The 26,784-nt window shown below is 52.4% G+C and overlaps 3 protein-coding genes across 3 annotated transcripts; 1 reads left to right on the top strand and 2 right to left on the bottom strand.

The window, feature by feature from the left end:
• Positions 1-2,606: 2,606 nt before the first annotated feature.
• Positions 2,607-11,908, bottom strand: UBE2A (ubiquitin conjugating enzyme E2 A). The gene is made up of 6 exons (XM_055817900.1): positions 11,638-11,908; positions 11,266-11,346; positions 11,114-11,139; positions 5,628-5,717; positions 4,517-4,605; positions 2,607-4,067 (listed from the first exon to the last, which is right to left on the bottom strand). Exons 1-6 carry the CDS (start codon positions 11,679-11,681, stop codon positions 3,939-3,941), a joined length of 459 nt encoding a protein of 152 aa, XP_055673875.1. The 5' UTR covers positions 11,682-11,908; the 3' UTR covers positions 2,607-3,938.
• Positions 11,909-13,131: 1,223 nt separating this feature from the next.
• Positions 13,132-17,294, top strand: STEEP1 (STING1 ER exit protein 1). The gene is made up of 7 exons (XM_055817899.1): positions 13,132-13,444; positions 13,997-14,114; positions 14,274-14,315; positions 14,422-14,560; positions 15,089-15,178; positions 15,327-15,419; positions 16,168-17,294. Exons 1-7 carry the CDS (start codon positions 13,321-13,323, stop codon positions 16,228-16,230), a joined length of 669 nt encoding a protein of 222 aa, XP_055673874.1. The 5' UTR covers positions 13,132-13,320; the 3' UTR covers positions 16,231-17,294.
• A 6,459-nt stretch (positions 17,295-23,753) lies between these two features.
• On the bottom strand, positions 23,754-25,859 carry SLC25A5 (solute carrier family 25 member 5). Its single transcript, XM_055818186.1, has 4 exons — positions 25,653-25,859; positions 25,015-25,501; positions 24,758-24,898; positions 23,754-24,148 (listed from the first exon to the last, which is right to left on the bottom strand). Exons 1-4 carry the CDS (start codon positions 25,761-25,763, stop codon positions 23,991-23,993), a joined length of 897 nt encoding a protein of 298 aa, XP_055674161.1. The 5' UTR covers positions 25,764-25,859; the 3' UTR covers positions 23,754-23,990.
• Positions 25,860-26,784: the final 925 nt, after the last annotated feature.

The raw sequence follows: 26,784 nt of genomic DNA on the forward strand, positions 1-26,784 counted from the left end.
CCTGCAAATTACTGAATGTGCCGTAATCGTCAGTGTATCAGACTAAGAGGATTCCAGTGCATTTTCACCTTGGAGCGCTGCTTGACATGTGCAAATACCACGGTGAAGTGTGAAATATAAAAACTGGAGGTAAATGCAGAACCCACGCTCGAAGATGCTGGTGTAGCTTGTGGGGACTGTTATATAACTTATTTTTTTACTTTGAATATAAGCTCTTTAATCCTGAGCAAAATCAAGTCTGTGCCTAATTATTTCTCTACTCCCTTACCGTACCTGTGCTTGTCAAGGACGCTTCACAAGTAAACTTTTTCTGGTGTTGCTCCGATGCGTGGTGTGAGTCTGGCGTCTCTCCAGGACTGGCGCACGCTGCCGGGAGGCCGGAGGGCTCCTCTCCTCGCCAGGGAAGCAGACTGACCTCTGCCTGTGCCCTTCCACCAGCAGCACCACAGGACACGGTGCTTTGTGAGCCTTGGAGGAGCGCTCGCTGCGTGCCTGGAAAACATCCAGCTTAGGAATTGACCTTGGAAGAGCTGAAAGTGAGATGTGCCTAGAGATGCTGCAGTGTTTCTGTCACAGTAAGGCCCGCTGGTGATTCTTCAGCACGAAGCCAGTCCTAATGAAGTATTTTGTCTCCTCTGTTGCGTCGTGTCTCAGCTATTGCTTTTGTTTTTATGCTGCCTGTGTTTGTCTCTCCCGTCTGATGTCATCCTCTAGTTTTTTTCCTCACCTCCTGTTCTGTTTTCTTTTTAAATACTCTCAGTGCTGAGGAGAGAGTGACTGACCTCTACTGATGAAGCAGAACATCCTGGTGATGTGCAGTTAGAGGCATTTTCATCCCTACAGCATGGAAAGGAAGAGGCTGCCCTGGCAGGTAAGACTTGCTCAAGGAAGAAAAGAGCAAGCGTTTGTGCCTCTGCCTGGATGGCTGCAGCACAGCTGCTGCCAGCTCTTGGAGTTCTGATTTAAAACCACGCTGCTGCTGTCTTTGTTGTCAAAAAGTAATCTGGCAGTTCATCCTGAAAGTATGTTGGCTTTTGTTGTTTACGAGTTTTTGCGTGCACTGCTCCTGCTCTCTGCTTCCGAATCCTGTTCCCGAGAAGGCAGATGGCGATGTAGGAGTAGAAGGAGCCTGGTACTTTTTAGGCGATATTCCTGCAAGCCGGGGTGCAGCTCCCCCTCCCTAACTTGGCTATGCAGCAGGTCTTCAGAGCTTGGTGATGCCAAGTAAGGCAGCAAGTGCAGCACTGCAGTATTTGGGGTAAAAAAGCCCTATTTTGGGGAGGGGGGGTGGCTAATTGTGATGGTGCTTCACCAGGATTAGCTGCCCAGCATGAGGCTGCACAGGGTGTTGCTTTTCCTGGCTAGTGGCCGTGACTCTGGGCCACCTGGCTTTGCTGGGCGCAGTACCTCTGTGCCGGACCCGCCTGCTGCCTCCCTGGTTAGCTGGGGGCCTGGCTGGGTGACGGGGTCAGCGGTTTGAGCGAAGGGCTTGCCAGCCTCTCCCTTTCCGGGGGGGGTGTAGCTGTAAGCTTTCTGGAGAGCCACTGTGGGACTTTTGTGACGAAGGCCTTACCTAAGAAGGGTGTGAAGGTGGGGTTTTGTATTTATTTTCAGCTCGGTACTGCTCTTGTTTCTGGCTGCCTTATGTGTTCGGTCTATCCTTTCTCTTTTTAGTAGCTAGCAAGACACGTACAAAAATGGAGGGACTGATCCAAGGGCTTCTGTGGCTGTCAGATGACTTGGCCTGTCCAGGAAAGGTTCTACTTGCAGGAACGGTTGCAGCTGGTGTAGGGGCAATGGTTGTGGTGCTGCTGGCTGGCTCTGGTCCCCCTGAGGAGCGCAGCGCAGGGGGTGGCGCTTGGGGGCTTTTTTTGCGCTGGTCTGTAACTTAGTGGGTGCGAGGAGTGGGGGAAAACCTTGCGCAGGGAATGCTGCAGGAACAAGTGTGTGACTTGAGGCGGCATGGCTCCGGCCCTCTGCGGTAGGGGGACCAGTTAAGACACTGCCCCTGAGGGGCAGGGGTAACGGTAGGCAGGGCTGCAGGGGTAAAAGGCTGCTCCAGGTAAGACGGAAAGGCCTGTCCGGGGGAAGGAGCTGTTGTCACAGCGGGTATAAATCCCGACCGATAGAGCCTGGCAGCTTCTACCTTAACTGTAGAGCTAAGCAGCAGTACCGGCTTTTGTTAGGCATGAGTCTAAATCCTTTCTCCCCCTCATAAGACAGGAGGAAAATAAATACGATTCCTGTATCAATTCATTACTGAGCCCAAGTTGCTGCAACTAACTCGTTTCATAGGCTCCTTCTTTGCCGACAGCTCACCCCTCGCAGGCACGACAGGGTGCCGAGCTTCCTGCAAGTGCTTTTTGCTCAGGCTCGTGCCTACTCCTCCGTTTCTCTGCTGGTTAGCTGATCCCAGCCACTCTTTTCCTCCTCTGCCCCTCACGCCTCCTGGCTGGCAGGGCCGAGCTTGTTACCCCTGCGCTACAACTGGCACAGCTTTCGCCCGAGCACAGCAACTACAGGCCAGGATGCCACCATCCTTCCCTGATAGGATCCCACAACAGCCTCCTGCCTTCCCAGAGAAAATAAGCACAGGTATACACCTCTTGCCTATTTATACAATAAGCACTAAGGTTACACTTTATTTACAAGTTTTGAAAAATGTACAGTTTCTTACATGGGTTACTTGTGCAAAGTTATACTTCTCAACTAACAGACCAAATGTGCACACAAAAGACACTGGAACAGTGGACAACACAATTGTAGGTTTCATCCCACACTGCTGCTTTAAGGTACTGTATCCAAATGTACAAACTTAGCCTTACAAAAAAAGTGAGTCTGGACTTACAAATGTTTTGTTTGGTTTTTTTTCAGAGTTGAAAAAATACTTTCATAAAACTGAAGGGAAACTAACTCAAGCATGCAGCAGTAGCTCACACAAACCACACAGTAATCTACAGAGAGCAGAAACTGCAGAGACTCAAGTGCCTGCCCCATTCTTTATTCGAACTTTCCACAAGGCAAAGTTGGATCCCAAAGACCTTAGCTTTCTCAGCTAAAAGAGAAGGGGCAGGAGAAGGACACCAAAGGAGAGTAATTCCACCACTGGAACACTTCAGGTTTTACCTCTTCCTTAATGTGGAAGACCTTTCGCTCAAGAGTACACAGGTCTACCTGGTTTTGTCCAGTAATGCCTCAGTGACAGGACTATAGAAACATATTGAAGCAGTCTCTGTAGGCGTGTCCTTTAAAATAAAATGAAAAAAAATTGGGGGTTGTTTCTCACCCTAAGCAGAGATCAGAGTACCACAACCGTAGTGATTTATGTATATCTGTACATAAATCTTGCATGTGAAGTGCAGAAGTATCTAGCATTCCACAGTCTTAATAAGTTTTTGAATTGGAATCAGTTTGAGTTGCATTTTTTCCCACAAGTAAGGAGTTGATAAACCAATACAAAAGGGAAACGAGATTATTTCTTCTCTCAGTACTTACAAATGCAGTGGGGTCTAAACCAATAGTAGAGGTAAATGACCAGCCTGGACACATCAGCACTTTAGTTAATATCAGTTAAAAAATGTGTATGTATATAAACATCCCTTTTATCAAGCTACACATAAGCATCACTGTGTATAACACAATTACAATTAAAAGCTTAGTGTACACTACAGAAATGCACAATACTGCCCTAAGACTGGAGAGGGACCACAGAAAATGAATTCGGCATCAGTAACTCTTTTGCAAGTAACCCAAGTACAGAACATTGGACTTCAAAGTGGGTGCTTTCTGATGTCCAGGGAGAAGAAGCTTCAGCAAGGGAGGGTGGCAACAGCACAACAGCTATTCTGCTTTCAAAGTAAATGCTAGGAGGAAAAAGGTGACTCAGACACTTTGTTTATTTTCCTCGTCAACAGAGTGTTCATTTGCATCATCCTGGGTCAACAGTCACGCCAGCTCTGTTCTACTATTGCAGAAACCCGTTTTTCATATTCCCGCTTATTCTCTTGGTATAGCTGAGCTGCCTGGCTGTTTGCTGGACTGTTAGGATTTGGCTCATCCAATAGAGACTGTGCAAAGAGAAAAAGATTCTTAGGCGCTTTACAGGATGCATAGTTTTCCAACACGCTCTGCAAACTATCGGTACTAATAAAGAGTGCAGAAGTTAAGCTAGATACAGGTAGAGTACGTTGCATTATTCCAGCTGTAAGTTACTGGAAGCTTTCACTATCGGTCTTACTGTTGGCAGTGCAAGTGACCGTTTCATTGACAGCCAAGCAGCAAGACCCATGCAGTGCAATCACTGGATGGGCTCCCTTAGTGACCACCTGCTGCCATTGTCTTGTCAATTTACATCTGGAAAGTATTCACACTTTAGCAAATATCAACAGAGCTGCTATCTATACTGGGTATCAGCAAGAAGGAAGAAAAAAAAAAAAAAAAAAAAAAAGGTGTTTCCCAAGCTGTTTTTGTCAAAGTGGCCTAATTTCATTCTGCCTTTTCATGCAGTTCTTTTTACCTGTATGGATGTTAAGATGGAGGAGACATCGTAAGTCGGACTCCAACGATTCTGAAGAATATCCAGACATATACTACCATCTGCATAGACTAGAAAAGGTTCAAGAAGAATGGCTTAAAACAGAAGTTGTACAGCTACTCAGTTTTTTCCTAGTATTGCCCAATCCTGACAAACACTACAAAAGTCAACAGTGTCTGACAGCCTTAAATCCAGCAAACAAGCCTGTAGGTAGGAAGAGGTGAAGCTTGTCATGGGCAGCTGCCTGAGGTACTTAAACTTGACCCCTGCTTATTCTTCAACATAAGCTTCTCTGTGACAGTGCAACTACCACAAGGAAATCCAATAACAAACTTTAGGGCAAAAACATTTAAGGTACCCAAATGAAGAACACAAGCGAAAAGCTCTTTACACATAAGGTTTCCGCAGAAAATACCTACAACATCAGTGTCTAGTCCCCTTTCTCACAGCAGCTTTAGCAGAGCCCCCCCTCAGTGCACTTTATCCACACATGCTTACTTGCTACCTGTGAAAATTTCCAGTATTTCTTCACAAAGTTAGTATTTGTTTGGATGCAAGGAATACATTGCCAACCGTTAATTAGTAAGGAAAGAGATTAATTAAACAATCTTACTATCACTGGCTATAGTTGGAAGCAAGCACTGCGTTTCAAGGTACGTCACTCTTACAGGCATTTTGGGAAAGTGATAAAAGACAGCTGCATTCAGCAGCATCATTACGCTAGGCAGGCAATCAGTACAGACAGGAGTCCAAGGCACTGCTATTTAAGAACAAAATATTCTTCTGTAAGGTTTAACAACAGGCAGTTGAGAGAGAAGAATGTCTCGCCATTTAGGCGTTACAGAACAGTATTGGCAAGAGGCTCTTTTTATTGCCCCTTTCATTTCAAGCCTGAGCACCGCTCCCATACTCATCCTTACCAAAACTACACAGAACCACACTGGAATTTTGCCACCTTATTAGATAGTGGGAACTTTTAAAATAAATGCATCTTTTTCTACAGTGCTATAGCAAGCTGTAATTAAAAAAAAAAAACAAACCAAAAAAAACCCCCAAAAGAAAAGCAGCGTTGTATAATTCCTTAATTACTTACCATTTGGATGAAACATTTTAGAGACAAATCTAACAGTAGGTGGCTTATTCGGATATTCTTCTGTGAATTCTATTGTAAGTTTGAAAGTTCCTGGAGTTGAAAGAGAGAGAAGGAACCTTTATTCAAAATGAATTTACACAAGGGATGAATAAAGAGCATCCCCTCCACAAGCACAACCCAATACTATTGTGCTCATGCATGCATGTTGGATATGGAATACAGATTGCTCAGTCCTACAACAATTCACCTGCTCTCTTCACAGTTAATGATTAACTCCGAAGTCCTAGACACCACTGACACAAGAGTATCTCCTGTGACTTTTATTGCCAAAACCACCACCCCAGTCAAAAGGTTTGTGTAAAGAAATAAATCTGCCCTTGAGGTTTTCTTCCACAAAGCCTAATCCCAGTGTACTGTAAAAACACCACAAGTGGGTGTATAACCATCTGCGTAACAGGCCATGATTTATTAAGTCCTAGAAATTGGAATATGCTATCCTGACAAGGGCCTTCTTACTTATTTCTTGGTTAAACTTCAAGAAAACACATTTTTTAATCAACAACTGTAAGGTAATCAGGTTGTATTGTAGGAAAGTAGTATCGAAAGCAGCAATCCAAAGCAAGACTCTTTAAAATAGAAATGAGATCATTCACTTCACCCTAACTAATCTTCCTTTGAGAAAGACTAATTGAGTGGAAACAATGTAGCTAAGTCCCAATCCAATCGTTTTAACAGCCTGCACCAAGAGGAGTTATTTTAGCCCTTCTCCTCAGGCTATGACAATCTGAGAATAAGAAGTCTGTCAACTAAGCTACATAAAAATGGGTCCAAGGGGCTAAGTACTGCTAGTGATTCAGATCAGTAACTAAGGAACTCTACGTACGCCACTTCAAAACATGCGTCTCTTTACCATGCTATCACCCCTAGACCAACCAATCCAAGAGGCACTTTATGTCCTGGGAATGCCCAGAGAGAAATAGCTGAAGCACCTTCATATAAATATATAGCTCTCCTGTAAAAGGAACGCACCTTACAGTAAGTAATAGCTGTAACAAGCTGCCAGGGCAGACATAGTACCTTTTTTTAAAAAGGCATTCTTACATATCAGTGACAGGGCTTTTCTCCCTGCCTAGCACTCGGTGCCCAAATTAAAACTCAGAGGCTCAGACATAAAGCTCAACCTTGCTTCTTAGTTAGGGAGTTTTCTAGCACCAATATAACAAACGTATTGCTTTGGCTGGCTGGCAAACATGTGCCGACAACTGGTAGCCAGAGAACAAATTTTAAAATGCCTCCCCCCCAGATCAGCAAAGATCTGCAGTATTTCCCAGGGACTCCTTCCTTTATAAGGACATAAACTATAACATTGAGTTGCAGGAAATTAAGGTCATTGCTTTGACGTTCCGGTTTGCATATGAAGACAGTACGGATGCTCCAGAGCTTTCTGTACAGCAGTGGGAAGTCTCAACATCCTAAAAATAAATTTTTGCATGTTTGTTATGTTGTTAGGCTGCTAATAAAAAAATAACACGAGAGCCAACAGCATGCTATTTTACTGTACAATAAAAGGAACCACAGTAGTATAGTTAAGATTGTTCAAATTAGCGGAAGTCTGCAGTGGGGCTTTCAAGCCCTACTCCAGCTAATAAAAGAGAGGCACAGAGCCAGATCTGAGATCAGTTAGAAAGCTGGCACTGGGAAGTTAGCAACAACTTCTAGCAGCTGTGAACATCAGCTCAGAACTACCTGTCCTTCCCTACAGTGACAGTCCCAAGCAACACTGGGCCTTTAGAATTGAATGCTTTGGAGATTTCATTTTAAATTTTTAGAGATTCCCAGCTCTCCCTGCCCTAGTTCTGTTTCTCAGTAGCCTCCTTATGAGGTAGGAAAGCAAGCACTTTCTTCTGTGGAAGAGTGACTAAGCAAAGAGTAGGCTGAAAACTGAGCACAAACCATCAGATTGTACAGTTCAACAAGCATACTTGAGAAAATGAATGCTATTCCAGAACGCTGAAGTGGGAGCAGAGGGGACAGATAAGATGGCCAAAAAGCAGTAACAAGAGGCGGTTTGGTCTTAGAATCCATTTAAAGCTACTGCAGGAAAGGGAAGCTGTCTGTCCCACCAGGGGCAGGGCAGCATTACTTTTAACACAGATCTGAGTGAGCGGTCAAACAGCTGCCAGCTGGAGTATCTATTGACTCAGGTTTCCAAGTCAAAAAAGACCCAGAGTGACAATGGCTCTTGAAAGTGCTCCACAGTACTCAACACCTTGTTGTTGAGCTTTATTAAAGGACAAATCCAGGAATTTGATGAACCAAAGTCCAAAGGTCACTTACACTGGAAGCCCACACAAGCAAAACAGGTATCACAACACACACTGCTGGGTACGAGGCCTTCAGTATCCAGGCTGTTCTGTCACTAATTTTAAAGCTTTCAACTGGTATTCCTTGCCACTTACCCTAGACAGCCAATTTTAAAACATCAAGTTATCAATAATGACAGTGAATATGATATTTGGATCATCACTGATCTTAGGAGAACATTCTCTTCTCTCCTGTATTTACCTTGTTGATCTGTTCCTCCTATCTCTGGAGGTGAGACTCAGGAGGCTAAGAGTGAGGTTTCTGCACGACCTGTATGCTGTCCCGAGTAACCCCTGCCCGACCAGCACCCACATTGCTGCCAGACCCTTCCTGCTGCAAGGAACAAGAGCAGCCCCCGCTATTCACTCCACCATCCATAAAGCAGGCGCAATCTCTTCCCCTCCTGCATGAGGATACAGAATCCATATTCCATACGCAAGGAACAAACCACAAAGGCGGCAAGTGCCTTGCTTTCTCTGTTCAAGCCTCCCGCACGGTCACAGCAAGGCGGGCTACTACAATAGCTGTGCTACTTAACTCTCTCCAAGCCAGGAATCCTGCGCTAACCACACTATCATCATCCAGTTTCAAAGAAACAGGTCTGAAGGACCGGGAGAGCCTGGGTTTCCATCACTGTGACAGCACTACCACTTTAGATACCCCACACATATAGATTCTCAGAAATACGAAGGGCAGGATAAATATCCCCAGGGTCCTACTGCAGACACCTGCAATCGAATCCTCTTCAACGAGAAGATGGAAGTTATGCTGCTGATCTAAATTACTAGCTGCTCCTAGGCCAAGTCAGCCTGTGCACCGAGTTGTGAAAACACCCTCTGAAGTCTGGGGGTGGAGGGGAAGGAGGGTTGTTAGCTGCATTATGCTGCACAGCAAGTAAACATGCCTGAACTTAAGTTTTTTCAGTTCGGACAAAGATAAGAAGCCTCAGAAGCTAAGACTGGAGAAGGGCCTTACTAGAATGAGGATAAAGAACAGTAATTCTTATGATGTTGAGACTATTACACCTCTAGTTCAACAACAACAAAAAATAATCACAGGCTACTCTCACAATAACTAAGGTATCTAAAGTCTTACAGTATCACCAAAAAGTGACAAGAGCCTAAAAATGAAAATACAAAGTAACTTCTGAGAAACACTGCCCTGCAAAGGCTTCACCAGGATTACAGAACTCCAGCATACCTTTGACTCAGAAGTCTGCACAGTTAAAAAACAAACCCAAACTAGCAGCTCAATACAGTTAAATAAGAATTCCCTTTATTTTACTTACATTAAGCTAAACTGCATCTGAACTGTGCTACTCTACTCACTTAATGGAAGAGCACAGCTGAGGCACCAATACACCCCTATCTCTAGGCACCACTTAGTATTTTGTTATCTAGCACAATGTAAGATATGTCCCAGAGAAAAGGAGATAAGCATATCCTGCAACAAAAGACATATCTGTTTTCCTGAGCGCATACTGTGAAAATACACACTTTGCTATGAAAAGAGCAATCCATCACACACCAAGATTGTATTAGATCAACCAAAGCAGTAGGACAGCAGTAGCAGACTGAAGCATGTGTTTCGACTTCAAACTGCTGTGAATGCAACATGTCCTAAGTGTTTGAGATAAAGACTTAATGCTGCCACAGTGGAAAGCCACAGTGGAAAGCACAGAGGAAATCATTATGTCAGGGCTCTCAAAAGTAGTCTCCAGCCTTCTGCAACTAAATCGAAATATATGGAAAAAAGCCCTTATAGCATCTGTTAACTCCACACCGAGCTGGAAGAGCCTGAACATGGAAACAACCTGTATTTTAGCACAGTGCAGAGATGGCTTTCTGCTCCAAACATAGAATCACTCTATTAGAAGCAGTGCACCAAGAACCTAAGCAGCTCTAGCAACCCTCGCAGAAGTTTAAGGAAGCCCTTCTTTAAGGTTTACAAGATGAAATAACAGAATGTATTAGTCTATCTGCTCTATTATGTGACATCAAGGAATACTGAAGTTCTGAACATTAAAACTTCTGAAGCAGCTACCACAGCAGGTTTCTTAACTAATGAAATACTTTTTAAAAAATAACTGGAGTCTTTGGGGTTTTCTTAGGCCTGAAATATTTAAAATCTTTAAGATCTTCACAGGAGAAAAAAAAAAAAAAAAAAAAAAAGAAAGAAATCTGCCATTTACAGGCATGCCCACAGGTACTACCTCCGAGGATAAACAGAGACAAAGGAGTTGGCCAAGAACAACATTAAGAGTTAAGCACAAATTTTTTCTATGCTTTTGTCATGAGTCATTGAGATCTAGGATTAATTACAGCCTGCACCGAAAGTATCTTAAAAAACACATCACCGATTTCAGTTAGACAGCATTTCGTGTCTAACAAGTTTTCACAAAAGATGATGAAGTATTCATACAGCATCAGTAAAGCTATAAAACACATTAAGGCCAGATGGAAACTAAGAAGAGACAGGTATGTCACAACGACCCATTTAGTCAGCTTTTAAAGTTAGAAAGTCCTTTCAATTTTAACCCTGAACGATACCAATTAAAGCAGAATGAAGTATATGCCAAGAAATTTTTTTTTCTAAAAATCCATTTTGAACTTCCTCAAACATTTAGCCCATTTCCTACTTCAGCTGACTCACATTGGGACTTACTTGCAAAACACTTCCAGCATAAGAAAAAACAATTCAGAACAAGTGACAGTGGTTCTGTACCAGGTTTTTGACGGTTCTCCCAATGTGAGTGTCCCTAAATACACAATCCAGGGCTCAACAGGAAAACTTGGAAATCCTTAAAATAGTACGTTAAATTAAGACTTGGGGTAGTCAGAATTAGCGATTACAAGCAAGCCCCTACAAGGCGATTCGTATGTTTCTGTAAATCAACATAGCAATCTAGGCCTACACCACGTTCTTGGAGTGGGATAAATAAAAATAAGGGAGATTCACCCAAGTCCAGCACACAGACATGCGGTGAGGTGCACAGGCACCCCCGCCCCTCCCCCCTCAGGCCCACACCTGTTGCGAGCCCCAGGCCGCGGCACCCCACAGCGCTGACAGATCACAGCAGGGCCCCCCGCCACAGCCCACCCGCGGGCCCACGTCGCACTTACCGTCCTCGAACGGAGTCCCCTCGGGCCTGGAGGAAGGAAGAAGCAGAGCACAGCGTTACCCCGCGGGCAGCCCTGCCCCCACCACCCTGAGGCAGCGCGGCGGCGGCCCCCGCGGCCTGCCACCCCCAGCCCCCCGCCGCCGCCCGACTCACCCGAAGATGACAGCGTTCCACACCATGATGTTGTTCTCGGAGGGAGCCCCGCTCACCCCGGCCGGGGGATCCTCCTGCAGCCTGCGGGACACGGGGAGGGCTGAGGCGCCGGCCCCGCCGCCCCTCCGGCGCCCCCCCCGCGCCGCCAGGGCCGCCCCTGCGCACTTCGCGTAACCCAGGCAGGTAGCTACACGCCCCTGCGCAAACGGCGTAACCCGCGGGCGGGCAGCGTCGGCCGGCGCTACGCAATCGGCGGAGCGCGCCCTACCCCGCCGCCATGTTGTGCTGCCCCCCTCCTCCCCCGGCAGAGCCGGGCCCTTCGTCCTCCTCCCGCTCGCCCTCCCCGTTCCCCTCAGCCGGCGGCCTCGGTACCTCTTGAAGTCCCGCATGAGGCGCCTACGGGCCGGAGTGGACATGGCGGGCTCGGGGTTATAGATCACTCATACACCGTCAGCGGGAGGACGGAGCGCCCAGGGACGGCGGCGGCTGCGAGCTCCGGCTGAGGCGGCGGCAGCGCCGACGGACAGGAGCGATCGCGGCCCCTACCACTGAGGCGAGCGCGGGGGGGACCCTGGGCTGCACCGACTCCTGCGCCGGCTGCCGGGCGATCCTGGGACGTACCAACGGCGCGGGGAGAGGGGGCGGAGCCGGATGTCGCTGAGTCCCCGTCCCAGCCTCTACCACCGCGGCGCGGGGGCGAGGGGCGGCGCCTCAGGCAGGGGCTGTACCAAGGGCTGCGGCGGCGGGGGTGGGACGTGGCCTGTGACGTCCCGGGGAGGGTGGTGGCGGCGCGGAAATGGCGGCGGCTGGTCGTGAGAGCTGCGCGGCGTTCGGTACCGGCAGGGCTCTTCCTGCCCCTTGGCCGGCGCCGCGGCTGAACCCGGCCGGCAGTTGGGCCCCGCGCAGCCGCCCGCTGCCTCCCCGCGTCGGGGCCGGGAAGTGAGAAATCCCGTGGGTTGAGAAAAAGACGGTTTAACAGGTAAAGCCAGAGCCGCAGGCCGGCAGAGCAGCCCAAGGCGTTCATCCAGCACCTGCCATGGGCAGGCGGTGCTCAGCCATCCCCAGGACGGCCGGGCTCCAGCACGCGTGACGGTGCCTGGGGAAGACAGACGCCATCACTCTGAACGTCTCCCCATTCCATCTTCTACCCTGAGCTGAATATGACGTACTGAGCATGCTGTAATACGGGATGGGATACCCCTTGGGTCAGCTGGGGTCACCTGCCCCGGCTGTGCCCCCTCCCAGCTCCTTGTGCCCCCCAGCCCACTGGCTGGCTCTGTGCCAGCCCTGCTCAGCAATAGCGAAGACACCCCTGTGTCAGCAGCGCTGCTCCAGCAGGATCCAACCACAGCCCAGTACCAGCCACGGTGAAGGGAACTAACCCTGTCCCAGCCAAAACCAGCACAACCTGTTATGTTGCACTTTCTGCTTCCACAGAGAGCTTTTTCCAAGGGAAAATAATCTCTACCTTTTTTTAATAGCCTTTGGGAGTAAGCAATTTCTCCCTGCTGTTGACTAGAACAGACTGGATAGGCCCTGTTTTTCTATTTATCCTCACGTGTAACTTCATGTAACACAGCCCCACGGGGGGGTGGCCTCAGAAAAAGCCACGGCAGGAAGGCCCACCGCCTTGCGCAAGAAGCTGAAAGGAAATAATAAAAATATTGCTTTCATGGCTGCACTGAAAGTCTCCTGTTCTTGACCCTTCCTGCTCTCACCCAGCCCCCGCAGCAGGATCTGGACGAGCTCCGGGTGCCTGCTAGGGAGAGACCCCGCTCGGTGCCCACCCCGGGGGGGGCGGGGCTGCCTCCCGTCCCCCGCGGCCTCCAGGCCGGCTTCAGCCGCCCGTTTGTTGTAAGAAATGACGTCACGCCGCCATCGCGCCATTGTCATTTGCATTTAACACGCCATCGCGCTGCGCTAGCCCGGGCTCGGAAGCGGGGCGCCTTCAGCCCTGCGGCACACACCGGCCCCAAAGCTCTTCCCAGGGCACCCAGCCGGAGCGGGGCCGGGCTAGCGGGGGGGGGGAGAGGGGGAGCGGGTGTCGGCGCCGCCATGCCGAAGGTTGTGTCCCGCTCCGTCGTCTGTTCCGACACCCGTGACCGCGAGGAGTACGATGATGGGGAGAAGCCGCTTCACGTCTACTACTGCCTGTGCGGGCAGATGGTGCTGGTCCTGGGTGAGCCGCGGGCCGGGGGACACAGGCCGGGGCTGCCGGGGAGGAACGACAGGCCGCGGGGCCCGAGGAGGTGGGGAGACAGGCCGCGGGGCCCGAGGGCCCGAGGTGGGGAGACAGGCCGCGGGGCCCGAGGAGGTGGGGAGACAGGCCGCGGGGCCCGGAGGGGGACAGGCCGCGGGGCCCGAGGAGGTGGGGAGACAGGCCGCGGGGCCCGGAGGGGGACAGGCCGCGGGGCCCGAGGAGGTGGGGAGACAGGCCGCGGGGCCCGGAGGGGGACAGGCCGCGGGGCCCGAGGAGGTGGGGAGACAGGCCGCGGGGCCCGAGGGCCCGAGGAGGTGGGGAGACAGGCCGCGGGGCCCGAGGGCCCGAGGTGGGGAGACAGGCAGCGGGGCCCGAGGGCCCGGGGCGGGAGTGCTACAGGCCGCGGGCCCGGGCCGGGGGGGCTACAGGCCGCGGGCCCAGGGGATGCGGGGCCCGGGGAAGGGTCAGGCCGGGGGGCCGCGGTGCCGGTGTGGTCCCCGCCGCCAGCCCGGCCCTGCTGCCGCCCCGCAGACTGCCAGCTGGAGAAGCTGCCGATGCGGCCACGGGACCGCGCCCGGGTGATGGACGCCGCCAAGCATGCCCACAAGTTCTGCAACGCCGAGGAGGAGGAGAGCGTCTTCCTGCGCAGGTGGGAGCGGACCTCTGCCCAGCCCTGAGAGCCCCTCCACGGCCCGGGGAGGGGGCTGCCCTGCTCGGGCCTTGCCCCCGCACCAGGCTGGGGTCTGTCAGCCAGCCACCAGTGCCCGCTGCTTGTGCACTCCTCTCAGACTCTTCCTCTTTCCCCCAGACCAGAAGGCATAGAGCGGCAGTTCAGGAAGAAGTGTGGCAAGTGAGTGACCCCAGCAGCTCTTTACTGACTTTTAGAACGTTTGTGAGGCAACCGTAGGAATGCAGAATCAGGGTTTTCTTACAGCTACGTGTGTTTCTGTTTCCAGGTGTGGACTGCTGCTCTTTTATCAACACCAACAGAAAAACGCGCCCGTGACGTTCATTGTTGATGGTGCTGTGGTCAAATTTGGCCAGGGCTTTGGGAAAACAAACATATACACTCAGAAACAAGAACCTCCCAAAAAGGTAATTGTCTTTAGAGAAGTGAAAAGACTACCTCTGCTTTTCAGAAAGGTGTGGGGAGTAAAATCACTTAGTGCAGGGGGCAAAGAGGAGAAAAAAGAAAGGAAAGGGCCTCTAAACAATAACTCATTTTGGTGTCTTCTCACTGTCTGCCTTAAGTTTTCCTTTACAGAGGTCACTGCACCTTGAAGTTCTAGCACTAAAGGAAAGCAAAATAAACTTGGAAATCTAGACTGTGCCTGATAGTTAGGCTCAGTTACCAGAATGTTTCTGCTTGTAAGTAGGTCAGATTGGCAGTCTGCACAGTAATTCACAAAATCTGTCTCACCTGTTAAAAGTCACTGAGTTTGCTTCTGCTAATGACAACTCCTAAGCCTAGAAGTCACTGGGGATAGTTCTTCTTTGCAAGCCATGGAGTTCAGGTAATCTCAATGGCTTGCATGAGAAGCCTTAAAAGCTCTGGAGGGGGAAGTGATCCCTAGTGGCACAACTGTTGCCAAGGTTTGACAAAATACTCTGTTTCTCACCCAGGTGATGATGACCAAACGGACCAAAGACATGGGCAAGTTCAGTTCTGTCACAGTCTCCACAATTGATGAAGAGGAGGAGGAGATTGAAGCGGTGAGTTTTGTCTGCCCTTAGGGGCAGTGACATCCAAACCGGGCGGCTGTCTCAGACACTGCTCAGAGCCAGTGATTGTCTCACCATTTGGGTGAGGTGGTGTTACTTTGGGGTTTGCTGTTGCAAAGTGACATTGTATGTATTTCAGAGGGAGATTGCAGACTCTTACGCACAGAACGCAAAAGTGATTGAGAAACAGTTGGAGCGCAAAGGCATGAGCAAAAGAAGGCTGCAGGAGTTGGTGAGTGTCTTCAGTGTTGAACACGAATCCCTGAGATCTGTTGGCTTCATACACAAAAGCTATATGGCATATTGGACTACAAGTATAGAGAGATCCTGGTACAGTGATAGGTAACTTGTAGCTTTGTGAGGATGAATTTTCCTTTACAGGTTTTATAGAGGTGTTCTTTTAGTCCTCCTGAACTTAAAATCATATGCAATTACCTGTAGGGCTAACTGAAGAGCAGCCAGCAGGGCTTTTGCGGGGAGGCTTTCCATGACCAACACGACAAGGAACAAGGGAAGGGGGAATCAGGCTGTAGCTTTGCCAACCAGAACACCCCCGTAATGCTTTGCTCTCACGCCAGCTTGGCAGCGTTGGGGCAAGCTAAGGTCCTTGTGGAGGACCTGACAGCTCAGCTGCTACTTAAAGGGTCACTTGGAAGAATTAATGGCAAGAACATACAGCTGATCTTACCTGCTGCAACAGGAGAGCAGTAGATGAACACAGGGGGTAATGTGCAGCTTCCGCTTGAGGACAGAACATATGAAATTGTCTCCTGTGCAGTTAGTCTTGGGCTTTTTATGATTTTAAAGGTCGTCCTCGCTTTGTATGTCAGGGGAGGAGGGAGTCAGCAAAGGACTTGAGCTGCTTTTGCTCCTGGTGTGAAAAGCTTGCAGTGGTCAGACAAGAAGACCAGACCTCACTGGAGCACTGAAGGGAAATATATCCAGACATTATTTCATTCTGTCTTAATTTTCTTAATCAGGCTGAATTGGAAGCTAAGAAAGCCAAGATGAAAGGAACCCTGATTGATAACCAGTTCAAATGAAACACTGCACATCTGCTGGGTGTTCGGAGACAGGAGAAAGCTACCAGGAGCTATTGCTTATCTGTCAACAAAGCAGAAGTAACAGACAACATTCAAGGGCAACGTGCTGCAACTAGCTTGGAGGATGAGTACCTCTCTGTCATCAGTGGTACTCTGGTACCAATTCTAACTCCAGCAGCACTGGAGATTTTGCTGAAACTGCAGTTCTCTGCAGACCCAGTGTTAGGAGCAAGCTGTTCAGCAAGAATATTTACTTTTGGGAAAGCCTTTGCTGGGTGCCTTTCTGAGTTCAGTACACCTTTAGATACCTGTCTTTTTTATTTTGGTAGTTTTCAAATGTTTAAGATTTCCATAAATGTATTCGAGCAATAGGTAAACTGCACAGCAAAGAAGTCATGAAAAAAGTAAGCTTTGTACCTGTTGCTCATTTTATTATTTTAAATGTGTCCAAAGTGTGCAGCAGCCTGAGAGAGATGCCATTCCAACACAGGCTGGAGCGACTGAGATGCAGGGCTTGGGGACCGTGCTGCTGCTCACCCTGGCCAGCAGACAGGCTGTCAGAGGTAGCCAGCACAGGCTTGGCTGGAGCTCTAAGAGCTCCTGTTGAACATTGGAAAGCTGCAGTTGGACAGAATTACATTGTCCCAGCTGATACTGCCCGATACAAGAACACGAAACCCAACTCTGTTTGGAAACTACTGAAAACAAAAACTGCCTGCACGTTATACCGCTGATGAGTACAAATATGTAGTTGGAAGCTGCTGCTATGATTGGTGATCATTTGAAGTAGAATACAACTGCATGTCTGAACTAACCTGTTCTGCAAAACGGTGTCAGTATTTGGAGTGGTTAAATGTGAAGGAGAAGGGAAGATTTTTTTGAATGCACTGGCCACTGAGGACTTGGATGAATACACACCCATCCTTAATGTTGTCAAGTACCTTGTTTGGGCAATAATATTTTGTCTCTTACATGATGTAATAGCACTCTATAGCCTGTGTCTTTGTTGCTCTATTTGGGATTAAGTACCGGGCTACAGATTTGCATTAAAATAATTTTCCTAAGGTGTTCTTACTATACTAAGTATCATAAAATAATACAAGTGATGAATGAGATGCTTTATCTCCCAGAATCGTTATGGAAGACTACCTATAATCAATAAAGATTTTCCATCTGGCTTTATAACCCTGACTGGGAAACCTCAGGTCTGCTTAGCCTAAGGATGTGTCCTTCCTTTCTTTAGAAAAGTAAGGCGTAAGGAAGGGAGTGAACTCTACCCCAGAGCTGGCAAGCTGGGGTGCATCTGTCAGTGTGACAATTTAATGCCAGGCTGGGTGAGCGTGTGTTCGGGTTAACTCAAGCAGCGCTGATCTTGGACACTGCTGATCATCTGCTAATCTGAAGCCTATTTCCAGAAGCCCGTGTCCAGAGGCTCTTCAGTTAAGCAGTTCTAAGGTGGTGTGTAATACTCGGTAAGGGCAGGAGGAATGAGTGGGTACAACTCGGTTACGCAAAGCCCTTTTCCAAGTGTGGTAGCACAGCCCGGCCAGGCGAGGGCCTCGGGGTTCCTCTGGGAGCGGCCCAAGCCGGGAAGGTTGGTCTCCATAAAAATTAGGTTTTTTTTTTTCCAAGCGGGAGTCAAAGACTTTAAAATCTGAAAATAGGTTTGGAGCCGTGTGAGGCCTGCTGGGATGCAAACTTCTTAGTCTCCAGGTGCCATAAAGGACAAGGGATGGTCCTGCTTCAAGGGACACCCAGAACAGAAGCTGACTCGGGGATAGTGTGTGTGTTTTACGGTTAGGGTTACGGTTGGGAGTGACGAAACGCAGGGCTTCAGCTGATGTAGGGCTGCCAGGCGGTGCTAGGACCATCTTTGTGGTTTGGTGAGGCACAAAGAAAATTTGGTTGAGCGCACAAGTTGTCCAAAGTAGCAGTTATCAACTGACATCAACTAACTTCCCCAGCAGTGCTCACGGCACAGGACTCCTCTTTTCTGGCTTTTAGAAAACCAGCCCATGTTCAGTCAGTGGTTTTCATTCTTGTCATTAAAGATCTGCCTAGTTCAGCTCAGGACTTGCTTACAGACCCAGTCAGAAGGGACCACGTAGTCTGTCACGCTGGCCGTCCCCTAGATCCTTTTCATACACCCTAGTTACACAGTCAATGGCTGAAACAACTTCAACAGAGATAATCTGATCCAATACGTTACTAAGTATGTACTTCTTACCCCAACTACATCAAGTTCACAACGATTTGAATCAAGTTGGGTGAATTAAAAGATACTAGCTGACTGTAGCAACAGGGAGGGGCACCTAGTTCAAATGCTTGGTCATATGTCCAATTATAACGGATAAAACTAGCCATTCCACGGAGTTTCCCACACCCTGGTAGCAACTGGGTAATCTGCAGCAGCCTTCAGACCAAATTTCTTTTGAGTCAGATTTTGCGTTAGCATAAAAGCCAACATTAGTGTTTAGAAATCTCTAAATATAGGTGGGTGATAGATTTGCTTGTTTAACTGAGCACTGTATTGTACATAAGAACTTGTCTGGATGCAGAGGTATTGCAAAGCAAAAAGTAGCGTGTAAAAATCAAAGTGGAGGAGGGGATCTGTTCAAGAATAATGCCGCACATGGCCAGACTTACCTTGGTGTGTTTCACAGCTTAGTCTGGTCCGTTTTCCAAGCAGCTTTGCAAGAACCTGGTTTGAATTACTGCGTCAGAATAGCTCCGTGTGTAGCAATGCTGCCTTGCTCCTCATAACCTGTAAAAACACCCGCCCCGTGCAGTTTGTAAACACTGAAGAGAAGCAGTAATTGCGAATCCAACTTCATTGGTGTTAATCACAGCTGTACCTGGGGAGCAACACGAGGTCCTCCTCGCCTGCCTCCCCACACGCAGCTCTGGGGTGCTGGGCGTCCCTGGGGCTTGCTCGGAAGCTGCTGTACAGCTTTACGGGCGCCTGCCTGGGCTCTGCTGAGGTTTAACAGCTCAGAGGGAGCCCAGTAAGGGGCTGTCTGTCTCCCAGGGCAGGGTTGCAGGGCGTTTGCTGTTCTGGCACACGGCACAAGGCAGACGTTCCCACCCAGCACGGAAAGCTGCCTTCCAGGGCGCAGGCGGCAGCGGTTGCCTTGCTTTGCACCCACGGCTGGTGCCTCGTGTGCTGGGATGTGCCGCAGGGAGCCGTGCGGGGCACTGCGCCCACCGCCCCCACCGACACTGCCAGACGCCTGCGGGACACGGCAGCAGCGAGCCCCAGCTGGGATGCTCCCAAGCTCCCCAGTTCCACCTGCATCCCCACGGGGTGATGGCACCATAGTGACTGGGTGGCTGGACCATGTGCTTCATGGTTCTCGAAGCCTGAAGGCAAATGCTTCTGGTCAGCTGTTACAGCTCTCCTTGGGCTGTGCGCTGTTTCTGCTATGTCACCCACCAGACTGGCACACAGACAGCTCGCTCTGACTCCCTAGACGCTTGCAATGAATCCCAATAAACACACACTAACTTTTTTTGGTGTATGACAGTGTGATCAGCTTGGGAACAGCTCTGACTGGTCAACCTACATCAAACTAGCCTCAGCTTTTGCTGGTGCTATCCTAAAGAGCCCCACAGGTCCCCAGGGCACTGCCACATCCAGGCATTCAAAAATATAAAATAATGGGCTCGTTTAAAAAGCTGCAGGGCTGGACTCCAAGGGATGGGAGAGGAAGCCATGTAGCACTCCACTGGGGAGATCTTATGAACCGAGCCGGCCACAGCATGCTGGGGTTTTGGGTGCCTTTCAAGGCACAAGTGGCCAGCGACAACCATCAAACCCTAGCGAGACACCACTTCCCAGAACCTCCCTGATGCTGTGGGGTTTGGTGTGGGTCTTGGCAGCTCTTGAGGGCTCGGTGTGCCCCAAACTGCTCCTCCTGTCCTCCCCCAGCAGCTCAGTGTGGCATCAGGGTGTGCACAAACAGGGCTGTGTCCCTGCGGGGACAGCTCTAGCTCGTGCCCCACAGCCTGCCCCATGTGCTTTGGGTAGCTGATGGGGACACCTCCCATGGCTGGGCAGCAGCAGCATCAGTCCCGCAGGTGGTTTCACTGCACCCATCCCGCTGGGAACAACCGATTCTACCCCGTGTGACCCAAAGTGTCGCCTCTTCCCCTGCTCTCCCACCCCAGCTGCTGCCAGAGCGGTGCAGGCAGCACGTGGGGGATGCTGGGGCCATGCCTGGCCCATAGTGACAAGGACACAGGGGCAGGGGGACTCCTGGCTCCATCCAGAGCCCAGAGACACAGCCTGGGGTGGCCCAACCACCAGGGATGAGCCGGCATCACACTGACCTTTTGTGAGCGAGGTCCTTGAGGTGGGACGGTCTCCATCACAAAGCCTGGTGAGATCCAGGCACCAGCCCCTGCAGCGAGAGGGGTGGTGTATGTGCTGGAGAAAGCCTTCAGACCAGCCCGTTTCCCCAGGAGCAGGTTAACTCCACACAACACAACTGGTTCCTGCTGCTCCTCCTCCAGCCGAGGCGTCTCGGCCCTGGGGCGCAGCTTTGCCCCACTCAGATCCCGCACAGCTGCGCGTGGCGCTGACACGGCTTGGAGCAGGTCAGGCTTTGGTGGCACATGGAAGGCAGAGATGGGAAGGTGTAAACATGAGGGAGAAAAGCGGCCTCAGAGTGAGCCTGGGGCTGCCCCCCTGCCTGCTGAGCATACCCTGAGCCTCCGCTCCCTGCCTGCACCAGGTGGCTGGAGATCCCTCCTGCCTCTGTTCCCAGCCACGGTGCTCCCTGGTGGTCTCCACAGCTCAGCCTGGATGTGGGGCGAGATGAGGGCTGGGGGACACTGCTGTCCCCATCGCTGCCTGGCCCTGCGCCCATCTCCAGCAGAGGAGAGCGCAGGGAAGCTCAGCCATCACACCTCCCTCCCGCCGCCTGGGGTGAGCCCCCGAGCCCCGCTCCCATCCCTGCTGCCATCAGCACCACCCAACCCCCCCCCCGGAAGAGGGCAGCTGCCCCTGCCTTGCCTGGCACCCAAACCTCCAGGCAAAGGGTGGTCCCCCCAGCCTCCAGCCCAGCCAGCAAGGTCCCAGCCCCGCAGAGCTGGTGGGGGACAAGGGCAGCCCCCTCTCACAGCCAGCACAGCACCCAGCCATTCCAAACACCCAGCGCCACTCGCCACCTGCCCCAGCCAGTGACAAGTGTTCCGTATGATCCCGTCTGCAGCGATGCTGCGTCAACAGCTCCTAAGCCTGGGATTTACGGCCGCTGGGCAAGGGGCCGAGACGAAAGCGGCATTACACCCCTCCCCGTGGCGATGAGGCCGATACGCCAGGCTGGGCACAGCTCCTCTGAAGGAAGTCATGACGTACAAGATCTTTGGTACTCCAGGCACGGGAGTTGTTTTTAAGAGGAAAATCCTCCCCTGCCCCAGCTGTCCTTGGACCCACACCACTGGTGCTGGGGGACTGCCCTCAGCTTGCTGCCTTGCCGCTGGCTGGCCCCAGTCCCTTTCCCGTGCCTCAGTTTCCCCACAAGAACAAAACCCTTAATCCCTCTGTAACGTGCTCCTGTGGCAGGCAAAAGCAGGAGCTGACCCCCCCAGCCTGCTTCCCCAGATAAAGCCGCTCCCAGAGGGGGGGGGAGGTTAAATCCCATGGGACCCCAGGCTGGAGAGGGCTGCCGGTCTGTGCTCCCCGCAGGGAAAACCCATCGCGGGCTCTGCCCTGCATCTCCATGTGCCAGAGCTAAAAAAAGCTGTGAAACACAGGCTGGGTTTCCCGAGTCCCAAAGGCATTAACTACTGCAGGTAGTAGCTACAACCCGTCTCTCTCGGTGCCAGCCCTGCTCTCCAAGCCCAATGCAAAATGCTGTAGGGTGAAGGACTCCGAGGTCCCCCAGCTCTGCTCCTTCACCGCCCGGCACAACAGCCTGGCCCAGCGCTGCGGTCACCCCCCGCTGTGTAGAGCACGAAATGATGCACCTACCTCCCTGTGCTACAGCCTGGCCAAGCATCCCCCGAGGAGGAAAGGAGAGGAAAGGATGCCCCGCGTTCAGGAACAAGCAGCATTTCAGGACAGCCCTTGAAATCCCCGAGAGCTTAGCAGCAGGAGGCAATAAGAGCTGAGAGCCCTTAATTAATTAGCTTGCATTTGTGCAGCAGGAGAGGGGCTGCCCTGTAACGCTGCCCCCTCACACAGCCCCCCTGCCTGCTCCCCACCACTGGTGGCATTGCTCTGCATCTCCCAGGGAAATACTGACCCCACTGTTTCCACAGCAGGCAGCGGGGGTATCTCCCACCGCAGGGGCAGCTGGAAAGCACCAGCACAGGCTCTAGGCTCAACAGCACGGCACGAGACCCCCTCCCGTCACAAACCCACGCACCCGTTCACAGGGGGCCCAGCACGCCACTGCCGTCTGCAGTGGGACGGTGCTGCACGCTCGTGCCCGGCTGCCCTGCTTAGATTTCAGCAATAAAACCAGCTATTGCCCTTTGCAACACCAGGGCTTGTTTGGCTGCCTTGGACGGCACTGAGATTAGTTTCAGTGATTGAGATCAACTGCTTTGAGCAGGCCCGGGCAGCCAGAAAGGACCAAAGGCGTGGGGGTGGCGAGGAAGGACTCCTTGATGGAAGGGCAAAGGAGAGCATCCACTCACCACCCCAGCTCCCCAGGGAGAAACCAGGCAGCTCCACTGGGGCGGCTCGCAGACTCACAGGGATGTTTGGGTGAAGGCCAAGCCACACGCATTGCCCAGTCTTGCAGTGTTTTCCCCAAACTGCCCCAGCAAGAATCCCAGAAGGAATTTCTCCCTTCCCCCAGAGTTTGGGGCTGGGACAAACTTCACTGTCAGGGGTAGGGGATGAGCCTGGGGATGCGACTCCCTGCCTGGCAAGCACAGCCCTGGCACAGCAGCCGTTTGTCTCTGCTCAGCTACTACATCCCCACAGCGCACCACCTCACACGAGGGCAAGGATAGCCAGGGTTCCTCCAGAAGAGCAGCAATTACCTGCACTTACGTTCTCTGGCTGGGTTTTAACACGCCTCAGTAGGTAGCTCAGTTTCTAAGCCAGAGTACGCGACGCCAGCTCTGCTCCTCCAGACAGCAGCAAATATCCCGTAGACATTTCTCCAGCCTCCCAGGCATTCAGTGCCATGGGCAAGGCTGTGCTTTCCAGAAGGTTTAGGCAATTGGCACTTTGAAAACCAGGTTTCATCAGCTCCGGGGAGCAGACAGGCCAGAGGCAGGACTGGTGGCACACAGCCAGCGCATCATCTCTGGTTACCAGGGTCTCAGGGGAGATCAGCCCGGTGAGTCCTTCAGGGCTGCCAGCCGCCATTCCAGCTCACAACCACTGGCAAGGAAACACTGCACAGCCTCCTCAGCAGCCTGCTCTGTGTTTACCTGCCGGAGGCCAAGGTAGCAAGGCTTGCAGGATGGAGGTGGCTCATCTTCCTCCTTCTCTACATTCAGGGCAGAGACCCCCAACCCTCTCATGCTGCAGCTGCTGCAAGAACAAACATGAGATGAAGAAAGCTGGTTTCAGATTTTTATTTCTTTGTACTCTTTAAGCAGGAGTGACTGAAATAGAAACCAGAGAGTCCCATCAGGGGGAATAACTTGATAAAGGCAGGGCAGGCAGTCACCTCTGCCCCATGCCAACCTGTATAAACATCAGCCATCGCTGTTTAGTAACTAGATGGTTTTCAAACAAGTCCATGAACGGTCATAGACTACACATAACAACATGCCAGTTCACAACAGGAAACAGCTTATGTGTACTTCTTGATCTCATCGTACAGGACTAAGACAAAAGCACCACCCATTCCTCTGAGTACATTTGACCATGCACCTTTGAAAAACGCCTTGGAGCCCTCGTCGCGGGCAATCTTCCGCCAGCAATCAATAGTGCCAGTGTACATTATGTCACCTGCAGGAGACGCCAGCGTTAGGAATCAGATGCCCGTGACACCTACCACCCAGGTTAGAAATGGCCTAATGTACCTGCCAGCCTCGTGACTTTAAGTGCATCCCATTTCTTGAGTGACTTTCCCTAGTACTAGTGCATCAGAGCACAAGACTGCCCATGAGATATGCTGCTGCTGCACCACCCCCAGGAGACACTGGAAGGACTGGTTAGAGCAGAAGGCAGCTACTGTTTGCTTTGACACCAACACTTCCAGACCCAAAAGCTATTGCGCAGTCAGCCAGGCCGTGCCTGCTACCAGGGATGTCTCCTCTTGGCCCAGAGACACAAGTTTGCAACATCCTTGGGCAAGTGCTGCTGTTCCTACCTACTGACAAGTATCTGACTCGTGCACGCCACCTTACAGGTGTGCTGTGGAGACTGACCAGTCCGTGTCCCCCCACCTGACATCCACTTCTGCAGCCCCTCTCGCACCCAGCCGCTTGCAAGAGGCGAGGATATCTACACGTCTTGGTGAAAGCCCAGCCACTCTGCCTTCACCCTAGCTCCCCCACCAACTGTTGATTCAGTTGGTTGATTCAATACTTCCCACACAAGGAGGCAGGCACTTACTTCCCTTACGGCCAGACTGCATCATCATGCGACGACGAACTGTATCGAAAGGGTAGGAGGTCAAACCGGCAACAGCGGTGACGGTCTGAGCGATCATCCAGCTGACCACGATGTGGGTGTTCTTTGGGTCCGGGAGCATGCCTGCAGGAGAGAGGTTTTGAGGAGAATGGCAGGTGAGCCGCCAGCATCTGCTGAAATGCACCACAGGCCTGCCACAGGCCAGCATCTCCCTTTTCGTGCCTTTATGGTCAACCTACCCTTGGCGGTGTCGTAGATGCCGAAGTAGGCGGCTCTGTAGATGATGATGCCCTGGACAGAGACGCTGAAGCCCTGGTACAGGCCCCGGAGGCCATCCGACCGGAAGATTTTGACCAGGCAGTCACCGAGCCCGCTGAACTCCCGGTCAGCCCCGGCTTTGCCCACATCTGCTGCCAGGCGGGTTCGGGCAAAGTCAAGGGGGTAGACGAAGCACAGGGAGGTAGCGCCGGCGGCACCCCCGGACGCCAGGTTCCCGGCGAAGTACCGCCAGAACTGGGTGCGCTTGTCCACGCCGCCCAGGAAGATCTGTTTGTACTTATCCTTGAAGGCGAAGTTGAGGGCCTGGGTGGGGAAGTACCGGATCACATTGGCCAGGTTGCCGCGCCAGAAGGAGAGGACGCCCTGCTCCCGGGGGATGCGCACCACGCAGTCGATGATGCCCTTGTACTGCTTGTCGGCGGCGATCTGCTTGCTGGCGTGCTGCACCTGTGGGGGCCGGGATGTCACCGGGATGCCACGGTCAGCGCCGCATCCCCGCGACCCCCCGGCGCGCCCCCCCCTCCTCTCCCCTCCCTCCCTCCCTCCCTCCCTCCCTCCTTGCAGCGACCTTGGGGCGGCCCCAGCCCCCGGCGCTCACCTGCAGCAGCAGCTTGACCCGCTCGATGGGGGCGACGGCGGTCTTGGAGATGGCGGCCGCCACCCCGCCGGCGAGGAAATCCTTGGCGAAGGACACGGCCGCATCGGTCATGGTCGGGAGGCGGCGGGCGAGGCGAGGCGAGGCGAGGCCGGGCCGGCGAGGCGAGGCGGGAGGCGGGAGGCGGCGCTGCTGGCGGCTGAGATGGCCGCCTTATATAGGGGCGGGGCGGGCACGTGGGCGGGGGCGCCCCGCGCCGCCGCGTCCCGCTCGCCCATTGGCTGAGGGAGGGGGGCGTGGCCACTGCAGGGGGACGGGGCCGCCGCGGCAGCCGGCGGGGGGCACATGGCCCGCGGCCCCGGGCGGGGGGAATCGGCGGCCCCGGGAAGGAGGGGGGGGGCACGGGCACCACACAGCGGCGGCCCCGGGCAGGGCGCACCGAGCCAAGCGGCCCCCGTACGGCGCACACCGCCGCATCCCCGGGAGGGGGGTACCCCGCCGGCCCCCCGCTGCACTGGCACAGGCGCGGCCACCCCCGTCCTCCGGCGGGCAGCCCCCGTGGCGGTGACGGGGCCTTCCGTGCCCACGTTCCCCCAGCCCCTCCGCGCCAGCCGGCTGCCATGGTGAGGGTGATGCAGACGGCCGGGGGCAGAGCACGGCTGTGCTCCGGGCGGGGACGGGGCAGGCTCGGAGCCTCAGACACGCACGGGATCCAGCCTGACCGCTCACACCCACAGCACATCAGCCGGGACCCCCACCCAGAGCCCTCTCCCATCACTAGCCCCCTGCGTACCCCCCACTCAGAGCCCTCTCCCATCACTAGCCCCCTGCGTACGCAACACTGCGGGCATCACAGGGCTCTCCAAATATCATAGGGATTCCCTACGCCAGCCCCACCGCTGAGCTCGGCTGCGGTGAGATGCCCGGGTGGGCACACAGCCCACCAGGTACCCCCCACCAGCCCCACCGCAGGGCTGCACCCAACTCACCTGAGTTACCGTTCATCTCCCCAGAGCTGTCTCTGCGATTCAGCTCTGCTATTAACTGGGTCTTCACAATCACACACCATTTACATGTCAGCGATCCGCTGCTGAAGCACTTTGTCTTCAGTATTTTAGGGTTACCTTCTGGGGGA

Source organism: Falco peregrinus, chromosome 13 (assembly GCF_023634155.1).
Source record: "Falco peregrinus isolate bFalPer1 chromosome 13, bFalPer1.pri, whole genome shotgun sequence".
NCBI classification, from domain to species: Eukaryota; Metazoa; Chordata; class Aves; order Falconiformes; family Falconidae; genus Falco; species Falco peregrinus.

Excerpts from the sequence above, each read along its gene's own strand:
- STEEP1 (XM_055817899.1), top strand. The coding sequence starts at position 13,321 with ATGCCGAAGGTTGTGTCCCGCTCCGTCGTCTGTTCCGACACCCGTGAC. Across the intron at positions 13,445-13,996 it reads GCAGATGGTGCTGGTCCTGG|ACTGCCAGCTGGAGAAGCTG; the intron begins GTGAGCCGCGGG and ends GCCGCCCCGCAG. Across the intron at positions 15,179-15,326 it reads AGGAGGAGGAGATTGAAGCG|AGGGAGATTGCAGACTCTTA; the intron begins GTGAGTTTTGTC and ends TATGTATTTCAG.
- UBE2A (XM_055817900.1), bottom strand. The coding sequence starts at position 11,681 with ATGTCCACTCCGGCCCGTAGGCGCCTCATGCGGGACTTCAAGAG. Across the intron at positions 5,718-11,113 it reads GGGGACTCCGTTCGAGGACG|GAACTTTCAAACTTACAATA; the intron begins GTAAGTGCGACG and ends TTTCAACTCCAG. Across the intron at positions 4,606-5,627 it reads TAAAATGTTTCATCCAAATG|TCTATGCAGATGGTAGTATA; the intron begins GTAAGTAATTAA and ends AACCTTTTCTAG.
- SLC25A5 (XM_055818186.1), bottom strand. The coding sequence starts at position 25,763 with ATGACCGATGCGGCCGTGTCCTTCGCCAAGGATTTCCTCGCCGGCGGG. Across the intron at positions 25,502-25,652 it reads GGGTCAAGCTGCTGCTGCAG|GTGCAGCACGCCAGCAAGCA; the intron begins GTGAGCGCCGGG and ends CGGCCCCCACAG. Across the intron at positions 24,149-24,757 it reads GCAGTCTGGCCGTAAGGGAA|GTGACATAATGTACACTGGC; the intron begins GTAAGTGCCTGC and ends CGTCTCCTGCAG.